This window comes from Hippocampus comes, unplaced genomic scaffold (genome assembly GCF_001891065.2).
Source record: "Hippocampus comes isolate QL1 unplaced genomic scaffold, H_comes_QL1_v1.1 scaffold317, whole genome shotgun sequence".
NCBI classification, from domain to species: domain Eukaryota; kingdom Metazoa; phylum Chordata; class Actinopteri; order Syngnathiformes; family Syngnathidae; genus Hippocampus; species Hippocampus comes.
Genome location: NW_017805531.1, coordinates 119815 through 136458, shown reverse-complemented (window position 1 = coordinate 136458; position 16644 = coordinate 119815). Strand labels below are relative to the sequence as shown.

The window sequence follows — 16644 nt, the reverse complement described above, 5'->3', positions numbered from 1 at the left end:
ACAAACACACACACACACACACACACACACACACACACACACACACACACACGGACTTACTCACGGAATAAACAGAATCAATCCAGTAGAGTACAATGTTATAAGAATACAAGCAGATTTAATGAAAAGAGACATCTGGTTTGTTATTTGAGCTGAACCAACATGGACAACACACACACACACACACCCACATATGCACAAGGTGGGGTTTTACAGGTGCAGCATTTATAAAATAAAAACAAAAAAAAACATGTTGAAATGCTGTATGAAATTCTGTTATTTCAAGGAAACGAAATCTCAAGTCATCACCGAAACTAAAACGTGTTACTGCTGAGCCAATAAGACAGGATTAACATTGACACACACGTGTGTGTGTGTGTGTGTGTGTGTGTGTGTGTGTGTGTGTGTGTGTGTGTGTGTGTGTGTGTGTGTGTGTGTGTTCATCTGGTTGGGGATGATAAGAGTTTCCTCCCCACAGGGAATCGGGTTAAAGTAAAACACAATGGAAGGCAACGTGGAGTGTTTGAGGGAGGAAAGGCCAATTTGTTTTGGGGTGTGGCGACCCTAGCGAGAGTTAAAAGTCGAAGGGTGCCTGTGAGATGCCCATCATTGTTCTTGACAGCAGACTTGACTCGTCCAAAAACCTCACGCAGGAGATTATGTGCTTCATATAGCGTGTGCGTCATGCTGCCGGTTGGGTTGGGGAAACGGCATGTTTGCACATAATTGAAAGTGAACGCCCATTTGTGATCTTTTTCTGAGAAGATCGAAAGTTGCTTAAAATCTGAACAAAATATAACGTTGCACCCCAAATGGGTTGACAAAACACGCTTGTATGAGAATAACTTAGCAATACAATAGCATCTACTTGAACATACTGCGATGTAAAGTACAACTCCAATATTCCGTCGTATTTTTTGGGGATGAAAAGCAATGTTGCATGGGGCTTGTCCTTGGTTTGTCCTTCGGAAAGCGGAAAACAGGAATTCCGGCTGCTTATCCGCAGCCCCCGCCTGAAAAGTGCCTGGGTGTTTTACGTATGTCTGACGATCGTCAAGTCCACTACGTCAGCCGATGACAGAAAGCCGCTCCTCTCTCTTGTGTCCATTCTGCATCTTTTTTTTTTTTTTTTTTTTTTTTTCCGTCAAGCTTTGCAAATTTCCCCCTAAGCTCTGAATCTGCTTCGAGGGGAGCAAAAGCTCCCGGTCCTCCATAACCAAACACTGGGATGGAAGGAATTTACATAAATCTGCATGGCTAATGTACTGTGCAAATTGAAGGAGTGACACTGTGACTTCCCCCTTTTCACATGGATAATATAATACGGCAAGTGACCTCAAACTAAAAATGTAATGGCCTGATAAATCTATTCGTTTCCTTTCATTCAGAGTGGAAAACAAACTGCATTTGTCTGTGTAATTGCCCATGAGCAAGACAGATGGAAGGAGGAGAAAGTGTGAACTAGGAGAGGGAGAGAGACAGAGAAAACAAATTCATAAACAGGGGGATGGAGGGATCCATTAACGCAGGGTTGTCAAACTCATTTTGTCGCGGGCCATTTTGAGGTGAACGCCTTCCCTCGGAGGGCCGTTATGGCAGTGAAACCGCAAAAAAAATGTTTCATCGTCTCATTGCATCATTACTTGTAAACAACAAATGAATGAAATACTGGTTTTGAAATCAGCCAAGACAACTGTAATAGTTGATTCAATTATTGTTCAAATGTGTGTAACAAAATGTCGCCCAGTCTCAATGTTACATATGACAAATGACAATTTGACATTTCGGTACAACTTTAGCAAGTCGACCACGCATGATTTGCTTTCGTGGGCCACATAGAACAATGTGGTGGGCCGCACCAGGCCCCCGGGCCATGAGTTTGACAATGTATGCGTTAAAATATGAGAGAGGAAAGTGAAGGCCAACAGAGGGAACACATACTATATGTTGGCTTAATTACAATAAATGTTAAAAATGAAGACCGAAGTATGCAAAGGGGCCGCTCGAGGTGTACACGTACTGAGCGGCGATGCCGCTTGAAAAGAAACAGACAGGACTCTTTCGAACATTTGAGTTCATTTGATACGCTGCCATAATGTGGTGTGCAATTTGCAAGCGAGTTGATTTTATTTCCCTTCTTGTTGCCGGCGTAAAATCAAGTCAAATTAAATGTGGTAAAGTTGAGGATAACACAGTGGGAAATTATATCACATCGGCCCTTCAAACGGGTTTTAAAATGTGTACACCGCAACAATAATATGAACAAGATCTTCATCTTCATCAGGTGAAACTCATTTGTTTCGAACAAACAAATTAGACTTTGCATTTACTGTGCACGGCTAACAAATAACAACAAAGACAACCATTTGATGCCAAGTAATGGCGAAGAGATTGGAATTGGCGGTAATTAAAAGCGTATCTGCTCCTGGGGGTGTGGGGGTTGGAGGGGGGATACATTCTGAGTCGCTGGGCACAACAATGTGGCATGACAAGTCTGCCAGACTCCATCAAAACTGACAGTCATTTGTGTACTTTGACATCATTTGGAAGTTACCGTCATTTTCTATCCATTTTCGAATCTCGGGCAGTCAGAGGGGTACACCCTGAACTGGTTGCCAGTCAATCGCAGGGCGCACATAGACGAACAACCATCCGCGCTCTCACTCACGCTTCAGGACAATTTCGAGTGTTACATTAACTCGCCGTGCACTTTTTTTTTTTTTTTTTTTTTGAAAGGGACACGTGGGAGTCTACCTGAGCTGAGTGAAGTTATATAATGCAGACATAACCTGTGAAAAATAAACACCAGATGCCGATTTGAGCAACCCAGCCATGTCAAACATCACAAACGCCTTTACCCTTTTCTCTGAAAGCATGAATCACGTGTCGTGTCAGATCAAGCGATTTATACATTTATAAATCTCATAATTGGATGTAGCCAATTATTACCTTATGAGGAAATCACTGGCAAATAAGCAATATGTACGGTTTAAAAACCGATGTACTAGAGCATGTCGGCTTCGCTTTGAATGAAAGCTTCGGCAGAGTTCTTAGGATGTTTGTGTCTTCCATTTTCCTCATGTAGAGCATTTTCTCGGGCCTTCAAGCAGAGTTGCTTGCTTGTAAAATGTTGCTGACAGAAGAGGAACCTTGAGGGTCCGGATGCTTAGTGGACAAGACACACATGCAGAGACACACGCGCGCACATACGCGCGCCTCTGGATTTCTGAGTAAAGGACAAGTAACGATCTGCACTCGGATGCAAGAGCGTATTAGTGACGTGTGGATACTTGTTCAGACTAATGAGAATTTCTTTTTGGAAAGAATGATTTCGTTCCCATTTAGCAAGAAAAAAAAAAGCAGCATATTCGTGTTTGTGTAACTGTGCCTCACCAACGTCACGATCATCCTCCAGTCTGAATACGTGCAAAACTGGCAGGCGAGCATTTCCACGCAGCCAATCAGAATGCAGCAAGTTGCATCAACAGCAATGAGTCCGTGCTCTCAGAGCTGTGGGATGGTTGGGGCGTGGGGGGGCAGAGCAGAGTGAGAGGGGGCATGGTAAACAACAAGGACAGGCACACACTAAGACACACATTAACTATTGTGGACAAGCCTTCGCTTTCCATTAAGTTCATTGTTGCCCTGAGGATGGGGTAAAAATACTCCACTGCCAAGCGAGGGACCAACACAAGGCGTGTACGGCTACAATGAAAGCAAAATCAAATTCATAGCAGAGGCAAATACAGACTGAATGTTCCCGCTGCCTGATTTATTCATGTCATCTCTTTTGCGTATATTTTGAAATGTACATTTCCAATAGAGTGTTTCCCTGAAAATTCCATCGACAGCAGCGTATGTTTATCCACACGAAGGCGGGGGGGAAAAAAATCCAAGCACAAGTCGTGATGTACCCTAACTAGGACATGAGTGGGCGTTTAAACCCTTCAGCATGAAAAGCCAGCGCCAGCATTAACACCCCCCCGCCACCCCCCCAATCCTCTCATGACTTCCGTAATAGACGTCACATTATGTCGGCCCACTTTGTAGTTTCACATTTTCGTCACACATTCATAATTCATCCGTGACCGCGATGTTTTACTCGGCAAGAAATCCTGCTCAGGTGAGATGACTATCTTGAATTTATTGACCACCAACGCCAAAGCTCATAAATAAAGCCAGTTAACCTTACGGAGCACAGATAAACTCATCACCTTGCGGGTTGTATTCATTTTCACATCTATCATTCCTATAGGGGGGGGAAAAAAATCTTCACAATTTCATCAAAATCATCTTCCACAGATTGCCAAGTACAGTATTTAAAACACAGATTTTGATGTCATATTAGTGGTCAAGAGGTGACAGGCTTCTGTCTTTTCAAAATACCTTGACATATCTAGGACGATCGGGTGTTTATAGACAAAGAATCTACAATATAGACGCTATCATCTTATTTTGGGATTTTTTTTTTTCAGCTACAATTGGGGCCTAAGACAAGGTGGAGAGAATTATGAAGCGTTCTAAATTCGTCATGTTCGACCAAAACCTTACGGACTTTTTTTAAGAGTATATACGTGTTTTAAAAAACTGTATTTAGGGCAAATGAGAGGCATTTTCAAGGCTGACTCCCATTCAACTTGAGTTCGAATGTGATTGGTTAACTCCATAAATAGCCACATCCCACTTATAAGAAGGTGTGCACACTTCTGCAACCACAACATTTCAGTGGTTCATTTTTACTTCGCCTCTCAAAAATAATATTTTTTAATCAATTGAATTGGACCGGTTACAAATCACTTTCATGGTGTAAAATGTTTTGATGTTATATTTCTGGGTCTCTTTTTTTTTTAATATCATCAAGTGTTTGAACAGGTGTGTGTCAAGTTTTTCTATCCACTGTGACTCGTGTGGCAAACACAACTTTATACAAGCAATGCATTTCGCTAACGCAATTCATAATAATACACATGGTGTAAAAATGTGTATCGTGTACGACCTAACGGCAACACTTGTGTAAGTCTCTTTTTTGAGTGACAATGTTACAGTAATATTCCTCCTAGTCTGCTTTGCGTCTCAAAGCTAAACCGCAGGAAAGCACAGCGGGCCTCTATTCAGCTACAACTGAATCCTCTCTTTATTTTGCTGCAAACACAGCTCGATCCCCTCCTGGCCACAGGTGTGTTCCCTTGGATTCTGTTGACGAATGTTCACGCTAAATGTGGACAATTTCAGGAGCACTTGTATACCCCTTGCTTATCGTTTCAGATCAATCTGCTATATTTCCATCCGTCCCTTTCCGTTTTGGCGATGTGGTGTGATGCAGTCGTCGGCGCTCGTGGCACACACACAATCACATTGATGTGCACGGTGAGCTCCAAGCCTCCCGTTTCTCCTTGGTCGTTAATAATGTACTGATGGCAATGCTGAGGTTACTGACCCATTGCAGACCCATTCATCAACCAATACAACAAGCGTATGATATTAATAAATAGGCTGTAGACAAACGCCTACCGGTCATGGAAATGGAAACTTTCCTTCCCAGAGGTTGAAAGTGGGAGGACGAATGTGATGGAAAACAGATAAGATGGAATTGTGGTATTAACAGCGGCAATATATTCTTTGTGAAAATCTATAGAGATAAGCATTGGACACGCGTTCTGTCAAGCAACACAAAATCAAAGCCGATCGATGCCATAGGCGTACATAAATCCTGATTAAATGGATATACTCCTCCTCCTACCGTGTGTATAAGTGTCTCTGTTTACACATTAAAACACACAAATAGGTCTACATATTCTAAATATGGTCACCATCAAATCGGCCTTTTTATATCGGGCCATGGGAGGTAGTCGGTGTATTGCTGTTGTGTGGCATTGCCCTCTAGCGGCTAAAAGATACAATTACAAATTCAATTTGGATCTGAAGGTTCTTGAAAATTTGACGTTTTTTTTTCTTTGACACGTGGGGTTATACTGAATCGGCTCTGGTATAGAGAACACCTGAAATAAACCTCTGAAGACAAAGTAACGTGCACAGGTCAATTATTATCTTTAAAAAGAGGACAGACAACCAACAGAGTCACAATATGTCAGGTGTCTAACCAAGAAGAGGTCTTTTGGAGGATTCAAAGTACAGTTCAAAACTGCCGGTTTCACAAACCAGTGGTAGAAACTTGAAAAGGGAATTGTAACAGGCTGCATCAAAACCCGTTTGTCATGGGAATCAACCCGCTCATAACAGCTGCAGGAAAGATATTCAGCAAGTCATCAATTGAGTCCTGCACCCACCAACCTCTAATAAGAGACTTTATGTGTAACCTTCTCGATCAACTTCAATTTAGGTGCAAGGAAGATGGATGCCTCATAGCAACATGGGCTAAAATGAAGTTAAAGCCAATCTCCTTGAGTCACAGTGTGAGTATTATTGACCCCTACGCCAACGAATATACACCCAAATGTCATCGTTCCCCAAAAAGGTTCGGTTGCCAAGCAACGCCGGTGGGGAGGCGACACGTATACTGTCGTAGTAGCCAGTAGGGGGCGATAAGCGATATCTCGTTCCTTGAGCACACGAGCAGGCGGCTCCGACGCTGGGGAAGGGGCGCAGCACGCTATAGAATACAGCAAATATTCAAAGCCGTCCATTTGCCTTGCAGCTTCACATTTCTCGGCGAAGGTTTAACCGACAGTTCGAAAAGATGTCCAGCGTCAATTGGAAGCCTTTTGTTTATGGAGGACTCGCTTCCGTGACGGCGGAATGTGGTGAGTGACGTGTGAGGAACCCTCGTGGAGGCCGAGATGCGGGGCTCTCCGGTTCGGTGATGTTTGGACGGGCTAACAAGAACCGACGACGCGTTCTGTGTTCCAGGCACATTCCCTATCGATCTAGCCAAGACGCGCCTTCAGGTACAGGGTCAAGTGGGCGACAGTAAATACAGAGAGATCCGGTACCGAGGGATGTTGCACGCTATTGCCAGGATAGCACGAGAGGAGGGGGTCCGGGCACTGTATTCGGGGTAAGTATAATTTACTTCTGTTTTGTGTTTATATTGGGTTTTTCCCCCCCTTACACCTTTCAGTAGTGCCCCTTGTTTGATTTGTTTTTGTAAATGTTCTCACTTGCTCCTCATGTTCTCATCCCCACTCACTCCACTCCCCTTTGCGTCTGTGGTTCGTCATGCATCTGTCAAATGTGTTTTGGACACGTGTTCCCATGTACCAGCGAGAGATTCACGTGTGTCCACCCCAGGTAATCTCAATGTGATTTTTACAGAATAGCTCCCGCCATGCTGCGCCAGGCATCCTATGGGACCATTAAAATCGGCACATACCAGAGCTTCAAGAGATTACTGGTAGAAAGGCCGGAGGGTGAGGCACACTTTCTGTCTGTCATTGTACAGGCTTGATTTACAAGCATGCGTACTGTATAGTTAAAGTCTCATTTCATCAAACGCCTCTCACCCGGACATCTGAGAATGTCCTGTAAAAATTCGAAACAACACAATTCTTTAAAAAATCCTAAACATTAGGTCTCAATTTTGTTGTGCTCGTTTTTTTAGGCATACATACACCCAGTTCATGTGGAAGGAACTTGAGTCCTTGCAATTACATGCTGCAGTGGGGAAGTTGCGCAGGTCTTGTGAGCAATTGTCTCTCAGCTGGGAGCAAATGATTTCACCCTGATACAATGACAAGATTCTTATTGGCATGCTTCAATTGCCCAGGGAGCATAAAGATTCAACTCTGTTGAAATTGAAGTCTTGGGAGTCTGATTTGCTCTGCTGTGATGTTTACTCGTAAGCTTGGATCGGCAGTACCAAAAACAACCCCAACAACCCATATAAAGATTTTTAAAAAAAAATCTGTTTCAAAATGAGGCAATTGAACTTGATACCTCTTTTCACACGTTGTTTTCGAATCTGGCTCTGAATTTGGGCAGAGATTTTTTTTACTTCTATTTTTGAGCTTCAATTGGAAACAGATAAATGCTCTAGAAAATTTGAAGGATACAGACATTTTTACAGATATTGCTCTTTAAAAATGGCTGTTCAGAGTACGATAACAAAAACCATCTTAATTACTCTTTATGTGATGACTTTTCATGATACAACTACTGACAGTGGAGACCTAATATTTTGAATGTTTCCATTTAGTAAGTGCTTCTCTATACCAGATTTTATTTGGAAGAAATTCTTTGATGGTCAGGTGGGAAGATCTTTAGAAATGTGATAATATAAGACAGAATAACCCTATTACAGGTTACAGGGCCAAAGGAGACAGCCGTTGAAGCAGGCGAATAAACTCGGAGCAGTCAAAGCCTGCTCAGGCATCAAATCAATCTCCTTTCTCTCGTTACTTCAGATGAGACAATGCTGACTAATGTGCTGTGCGGCATTCTTGCTGGAGTCATCTCTTCCTCCATCGCCAACCCCACTGATGTGCTGAAGGTAGATAAAGGTTGAAATTTGGATTGTTTTGCCATGCTGGGAAGCAATAGTTCATCTGTGAAGGACTTGGGCTCACGGTTCAAGTCCCTCTGTGGACCAATGGTAAAATGGTAACTTGTTGCTCCCAAGCACGGTTTGCGGACCCCTTTCAAACTGCCAGCTCTCCTTTGCATGATGTGTTTGCGCAAAGCAAATATACACTCCAATGAGTTGATTTTTTTTTTTTGATACGCCTCTTGCTTTGGGTGGGATTGCGCAAGCGTGCTCGGCCAAGCGCCCCATGTGGGACATATTCCGGTGCTGCAACGGGTGTCATAGTACCACCCAGCCCTCGCCGGTGGCTTATTAATAGACTGTGTCCTTCAAGGCTTCATTTACTCTTCTGTAAATGATATGGGTGTATGAATATGACTAACCCTAACCCACTCGCTTAAACCACCACGGAATGAATGTCTTTGCCATGGGTTAACAGATAATGTTGATATGCATGGCAACAGCTTTGGAGCACAGTTTTTTTTAATCACTGCACATCAAGCCAAGTGGTCACGAGGCCGACAGGAGGCAAATATGCTTAAAAAAAAAAAAAGCAGCCAAAGAAAGAGAGTGAAGCTCAGGCTAAGGAAAAAAAACAACTCTTGCCCATCCAACTTGTAGCCTTTCTCCCAGGTACAGTTTGTCACACCTGGGCAGCTGGGGTTCCAAATGATGCCATTTGCCTTCACTCAAGTATAACTCAAGCCATTTATTTGTTTTTTTTGCACATTCCTTCTCAGATCCGCATGCAAGCCCAAGGAAGGGTGATCCAAGGAAGTATGATGGGAAACTTCATCAACATCTATCAGCAGGAAGGGACCAGGGGACTTTGGAAGGTACAGCATACTTGAAAATGCTTTCTTTGGAACGATTCCCCACTTTTAGCTTGTTTGGCTTCCAACAATCTCACAAGTTGCATCAAATAGTTTTAGGAATTATTTTGGGGGGGGGGATAGCTATAAATATTCCGGGCGTTGTGGTCGTCATCTCCTGGACACTTGGGATATTCAGCGTCGCTTCTTTTTGTCAGGGTGTCTCTCTCACTGCTCAGCGGGCAGCCATTGTGGTCGGAGTGGAGCTGCCTGTCTACGACATCACCAAGAAGCATCTGATCCGGTCTGGTCACATGGCCGACAACGTGTACACGCATTTCTTGTGAGTGAGAGCTGGGGGAAGAAAAAAATCAGTTGGCCTCTGCCTTACCCTTGATGTTTAGCACAAACAGGAAATTGCACAGCTGCACACTTGAGTTCTTTTAAAGGTGCAACAAGATAAAGAGCAGACGTGTGTTTCCAGGCCGTTACGCCGAGCTCAAGTGCTGTAAGCGAACCCTCTGGTTCTTTTTTGATGGTCTCACTCAACAGAGCAGCAATTCCACCACATGCACCCTTCATTGCTCAACTCGTTCTAGTTAGGCCACAAAACGCTGATTGGTCATTGGGCTACTTGAGTAGAGAAAATTGCCAGGGGGCACATTTAAAATGTACAGAACAGAATCATCGAACTCCGAGCAAGACGGCACTTTGACATCTTGAGCTTTGCGGCGTGCAGGTCCAGTTTCGTATGTGGCCTGGCTGGGGCGTTGGCCTCCAACCCGGTGGACGTAGTCCGGACGCGGATGATGAATCAGAAAGGAAGAGCTTTGTACCGGGGAACACTCGACTGTATACTGCAGGTCAGTCGATCTGCACTCAACAAAATTATCAACGCAGCAATTGTGTTTTTGCCATTTACATCCAGGACTTTGTTCAGAAATGGTGTAGCATATGAAGATGCTTGATTATCGCGCAGGTTTGCCATCGGCTGGCTCCAATCAATTGCAGCACACAAAGAGAAAAGCATTCAACACCTGTGGGGAATTTGGGGTCTTCAATAAAACCTGACATGCATGTTTTTGTAACGTGGGAGGAATCTGGAGTACCTCGAGGGGGTGCGGGGGGGAGGCAAGCGCGAGGATAACTTTACTCGGGAGCTGAGATTCAAACCCAGAACCTCTCACCTGTGGGCCAGGCATGCACACCACATATTCCACCGCCATGCCCCGCTCGAAAAGCGAGACTTGACGGGTAGGCGGACCGGCTACATGTGACAAAAGAATGCAATTGCCTGAAATGGCGCAAGTGCACATTTTAAAGTTAAATCGATACTGGTGATGAAAGGTATAGTCTGTCTCTTTTTTTACTCCACACAATTGCCGATTGAGGATAAATATCTCGCAGTGATGTTAAATATTTAGCTCAAACCTTTGTGACACCAATTTGCCTGCTAAAAGCACCCAGAGGACTGTTGAATAATGATGAAGACGTAAAACGCCCAAGTGTGTGTTCAACCTGTTTTTCCAGACGTGGCGCTCGGAGGGTTTCATGGCGCTCTACAAGGGCTTCTTCCCCAACTGGCTGCGTCTGGGCCCGTGGAACATCATCGTATCCTTTCAACATCTCATTAGTGCTGCACTCGCACACTGTGTGTCTTTCGTGATGCAATGTCTTTTGGAGCCGGAGAAATGGTCTGGGGAAAAAAAGCTTTTATGTGCAGTAGAACCTCGAAGTTTTACCAAAGTCGTTTATTTCTCTTTTCTCCCCAGACCCCACAGAGCATTTTCAACAGGGGAAAATGGCACTCTCAAAAATTGAACTTCAACAATCGAGTATTGACATAGTTACATAGAATGTCAAGAACAATTTGGCCATCATGATTTTATGTTGCACCTCATTCCATTGTTCTGCCCTTTATGATGTGCACCCCTTGGCCACCGGGAGGCAGTCTAGTCTAAGCATAACAAAAACGACTCTACATCTTGTGCTCCCAACTTGTCTTGCAGTACAAATAGATGGGACTCAAACTGGCTCAACATGCTAATTCCCAGCCACGCGGTCGCATTTAATTCTAAGTCGGTTACTTAAACCGTGTTGGACTATGACCTCAGTGGCTGATCCAAGGAGGTTTACATTTATGGTTGGCAAGGAGAAGTAAAAAGTTGAGCTCTTTAAAATCCTTTGTGCAAAGTTTTATTATCCAAGACCGCAAAGTGTTAGGTTTAAAAGTCACAGAATAAAACAGACGTATCCTCTCCTCGTTGAGCTCCAACCAGGCCTAAAACTTGAATGAGATGAGAGAAGCAATGACAAAAAGGGAGGCTTTTTGTGATGTAGAAAAAGACCCGCCTCTTTCCTTGACTCCACGTCCAGTTCTTCCTCACGTACGAGCAGCTCAAGAAGATCAATATCTGAGCGGCGGAACCGGAGTGATGATGAGCACTACTTGAGAGACGAGAGGGTCTCGCCAGTCGGGATTGGGACGGATCCCTGATAGGACCGCTGGTGGGGTGAACAGGGATGGATGGAGACCCTTGTTTGCGGTGAGAAAGCGTTACTTGTGTGGGTGTGCGTTCGTGTGGGCTCTGGGTTTCAGACCTGCTGCCGTGGAGACGGCTGGACCTTTTGCACGTACTTGAATCCGATATTTTAGCTCATCCAAATGCTTCGTCAAGCCAAACGTTTCTTTTGACTCGGCTGAGAGATTCATGGACACCCCCCTCCTCCCCTCGCCCCCAAAGATGCCACGGTGGCCTCTGTGTTCATTCGTATTTGTACGAGGCTTGTTTTACGGGCCTCTCCAATTCAAAGTGGTCTCTAAATTGAGTGCCTTCGATTTTGCCAATAGGGAGAATGTTGCACAAGTTAGAAAGCAGCTGACAATCACTGCAATCATTCCTTTCTTCAATAGAGAGTATGTTGCAGTTTGTCAACAGACTTCACAATAGGTCTTACCTCCTTTTTTTTTTTTTTTAAATAATTCTGAAACGAGTCAAAGCCAAGAAGACGTTGGTATGTATTGTAAAAAGTTATTTAAAAGCAACCTGAAGCTGTAAAGGTCATTTCTGTGAACACAAATGTGAACGAGCTGACGATGAGGCAGCTACGAGGACCTTGTATATTTTCATTTTATATTCAGGCTTGGATTTTGTCATTGGTTTCCAGCTTATTTGCACTACTACTGCTGCACGTGATGCCTGTTATTGTCAAGTCAAACTTTATGCACGATGCTTCCATTTGAGTGGGTGATTTGTATTTTTCTGGCTTTTTTGTCCGGGTCGCCAAATTACAGGCAGATGTACCTTTTTAATATTGCTCTATGTGTGAAATAAAATGAGGGGCGTGAGGGAAGGGGAAAAGGACCAAGCTGTTGTTTTTCTCTTCTTTCACCACAGCGCGGCGCTGCGCAGCTACATTCAGCTTCTGACCCAGATGACTGCGGTCGCTGTGGAACCTTGTTCAACCCCTCCAGTCCTCAGACGTAGCACAGTTGTTGACGAGAGATTGCCCGGCTTCGATCAAACACGCGGCATACCACAAAACATCAGCCTATGAATTATTCAGGGCAGTCTAACATGTAATTGTTCTTGTTTCGCGGGGTAAATTCCCAGTTTTCCCCCCATCAGGGCTGTTTAGATGCTGACAGCTCTAGGGAGCGCAGTGGGAAACGTTGGAGGCAATGCTGCGTTGTTTTTTTGGGGTTTTTTTTTTCGCCTTGCATCTTTATTTTTGGAAAGTCACTATGGGACTTATTGTGAAAACTACAAGTCAGCCACCATAAGTTACACTTTTGTATTGCTTCTGGATTCCTGAGTTTACCTGACTTATGAGCTGGGATTTTCCCACAGTCCGAGCCGTCCACACATCCAGCTCACATCTTTATTCAATCAGGGAACACAATCGGCACATGCCAGAAAGGCTGGTAGACGACAGGGGAACACAAGCACGGCCTAGTGGACAGGATTTGGCCGCCCCTCGACACTTTGGCACCATGGCCTGGCATTAAGGCGCAGACGCGGTCTTCGACAAGCTGGACAAGTTTGGCCATGAAGGATTCCGGCCGTCACAGACATGCTGCATTATGGGTATTTTATTTGTTGCCTGGCCTGAGGGTGCAGGGGCTTGGCGCTATTGTGTTCCAAGGATCAGAGTGAGCTTTTGTCAGAGGCGTAAGGCCTCGCTCTGCTCCCGCAACCCCTTTACTCCCTTTTCATGAAATGACAGCACAGAGGAATACGTGCTCAAACAAATGGGAATGGAGACAGGTCGGGTTCCGTTGCTCCGATTGGAGCGACTGCGGTGTTTCTTGGTGGCACAACGCTGAAAAATACCTTGATCTCAGCACTGCTCATCATTGCAGCACTTTTTCATTCCATACAGACTGATCCGCTGCAGTTAAAGTGATTTTATCTGGGCTCCATATGGGAGTTTTCGACCGTATTGTAAAGGTCTTATTTTTACATTGGTCATCAGTTTTTGTTGATTTAAAAAAAAAAACGAAAAAACAATTCTGAATAAACAACTGGCCCACCAACTCGTGGTCGACCTACATTTACCCAGCGCTGGAAGAGGAGGAGGTGGACCCCGGGGAGAGAGGATCACAAGGATGAGCCGTTGGTAATGCTGCTCCCATTGTTCCGTCAAGACAGAAATGGGCCAACACAGTGAATGTTAAAATGAGATAATGTGCGAGGAGATTTTTGTACTTTCAGTGATGCAAGTTGCTTTCTTTGGGGGGTTAAAATGCAGAAATGGTGTCATATCTGACTCCATATTGGTGAAACCCACATTAAGATTTGTAAAAGTGTGCGTTGATACGTTGGGAATGCCGCCATGTTGTCCTTGGAGTGCTTGAAAAGCGACCGTATTAGAACCGACTTTGAAATTCGCGCAGAAACTTGATGGATTGAACCGTCATGAGAATGCCTTCATTCCAAAAGTATTTTTGCTTTGTGCGTGTGTGTGTGATGCCTCCCGAGAAAGGGACCGGTGGTGATGACAAAGTCGTGTGATGTAAATCATAACGCGGGAAACGGAGCTGATTGTCAGTATTGTTTGCGCAGCGGTGTCAAATTCATTTTGGTCGCGAGCCACATTGAAGTTATGCATTCACTTTGAGGGCTGTTATGACTGTGAAACGATGCCCAAGATGCCTTCCGAGAAAGGGACCGGTGGTGATGACAAAGTCGTGTGATGTAAATCATAACACGAGAAACAACTGATTGTCAGTATTGTTTGCGCAGGGGTGTCAAATTCATTTTGGTCGCGAGCCACATTGAAGTTATGCATTCACTTCGAGGGCTGTTATGACGTGAAACGAGATCCCATGTCTATTATCGCCTCATCATCTTATTACATACGCATCCGGGTCTCGAGGTCAGAGGTCAAGGAAAATACCTTGTTTAGCTGTTCAGTTTATTTAAAAAAAAAAAAGGGGGCCAGGCACCTGCGTTTGCGCAAACCCTTGTGCGGCGTCCGCCGCCACAGCAGGCACGCGGGGGACGGCTGGAGCTGGCTGGAAGGCATGAGAAACACCGGCGCTCACTGGAAGGGCCACCGCAGGGCTCGAACACGGAGGCCCCCCGACGGCGGGTCACAGCTGCCTATGGGTCAGTGCGGTAGTGAGGTGAGCAGCTCAAGGAGTCACCCCAGTGGACAAAATCGCACGTCGCTCCATGCGGGGGCGAAATGGAGTGTGTGTATTTTTTGGTTTCCCGGCTCAGGTCTCTGGAAGAGGATTAGGGCCAATGAAGAAAAATTAAAAAACAAGGTTGGCAAGATTCTCATTTTTATCTCAGAATTCAGACTTAATTCTCAGAATGCTGACTTTAAAGTCATTAAATGCCAATTAGAGGACACACTTTGGTCGAAAACGCCACAATGGTCACATTATTTTCAATGTTTTTCATCTTTTTCTTTTTTTGCCCAGGTCTGTTTCAAGAGTTTTTTTGTTTTTGTTTTTTTAAATCATTCTGTTGAACCACAATTCAAAAACGATGTCTGATTTCCATTTAAAGTCATTAAATGCCAATTAGAGGACACACTTCGGTCGAAAATGCCACAATGGTCAAATTATTTTCAATGTTTTTCATCTTTTTCTGTTCAGGTCTGTTTCAAGAGATTTTTTTGTTTGTTTTTGTTTTTTAAATCATTCTGTTGAACCACAATTCAAAAGTGATGTCTGATTTCCATTGGTTCATTTTCATACTTTTTTTTTTTTTAGTGAAATGATTCCTGTGACCACTGTGGGTTTTTCTTTCACTAACAGAGGGGTACCAACAATTTTGTCCACGTGTTTCAACCAGCAAGTAGGAAGACACACAATCGAGTACAATCTAACTCTTCTTCCTCAGCCAAACAAGAGTCACATGTCTTCTGGAAGCATGACTTTAAATGTCATGGCAATCTGCTGAAGGAACAAATCTTGCCTTGTAGCAGCAGAGGTGAGAGGCTGTTTTTTAAAATTTTCTTTAATCACCATATTTTATTCCCAACCAGTCCCATCTGACACAAACTGGGAAAAAAAAATCTTTAAAATGGGTGCTGAAATGAATCCAACGATTGTTCAAGCCCATGTCGATGAATTACTTATGTCACATTTTTCTTTTTGTGTACAGTACACAGCAAAAAAGAAGTCATGTGCAACTGAAGACATCGCCTGTGGTGCAACAATAATAATGGTGAGTAGTAAGACAGTTGCATATGTGCTCTCTTGTCTTGTAAATAAATAAATATTGGGGGGGGGATGTCTTTAAGACATCAGAGAGTCAAGCGACAAAGAGCCTCCTCTTCATCCTGCTCTTAAAAGGCCATTCATTCACACACAGATGCATCCAAACTCAAGAGAGTGATGGACTTGTTTACTCTTCAAAAGCGAGCAAAATACCCGAATCACACAATTGTTCCCCAAGAGCCGAGCTGTTTGTCGCCTCCGTTAAAACACATGCACCAGCACATGCTGACATGCACGGAATATTTAAATGGTCATATTTGAATTGCTGGTATTTTGAAAAATGAACCGATGTGGCGAAAAAAACACATGCTCCCCTCGTTAGCACAAGATGGTTTTAATTTACACAGATATGAACGCATGTAGATTTGCACCCATGAAGGACCGAAGATGAAGGGCCGTCAATGAGAAGCGTACAAGCAAAGCCGATCAAAAGTTTCAAGGCCATTTGTGATTGTCATGATTCGGTTTGGGACCAACAGGTGGCACTGTAGGGCTCTCCCTGCAGCTGCACACCTGTTGGTCATTAGGTAATTAGTGGCTTTAAAAGGACTCCCAGCCCGAGCAATCATTGTCGGGTCATTGTTGCTTTGTGCTACTGTCATGTTTGTTTGTTGCCG

At 44.1% G+C, this 16644-nt stretch overlaps 1 protein-coding gene and 1 long non-coding RNA gene across 2 annotated transcripts in view; both read left to right on the top strand.

Moving 5' to 3' along the window:
* The first annotated feature begins 6549 nt into the window (after positions 1–6549).
* LOC109520631 (kidney mitochondrial carrier protein 1-like) lies at positions 6550–12654 on the top strand. Its single transcript, XM_019877991.1, has 9 exons — positions 6550–6761; positions 6868–7015; positions 7273–7367; positions 8361–8446; positions 9220–9315; positions 9510–9634; positions 10031–10154; positions 10822–10902; positions 11668–12654. Exons 1-9 carry the CDS (start codon positions 6698–6700, stop codon positions 11707–11709), a joined length of 861 nt encoding a protein of 286 aa, XP_019733550.1. The 5' UTR covers positions 6550–6697; the 3' UTR covers positions 11710–12654.
* Positions 12655–15530: 2876 nt separating this feature from the next.
* LOC109520477 (uncharacterized) overlaps positions 15531–16644 on the top strand; it is a 2204-nt gene continuing 1090 nt past the window's right edge. The window contains exons 1-2 of the long non-coding RNA XR_002169189.1: positions 15531–15737; positions 15912–15974. This is a non-coding gene — a long non-coding RNA (uncharacterized LOC109520477). The remainder of the gene's footprint in view (positions 15738–15911; positions 15975–16644) is intronic.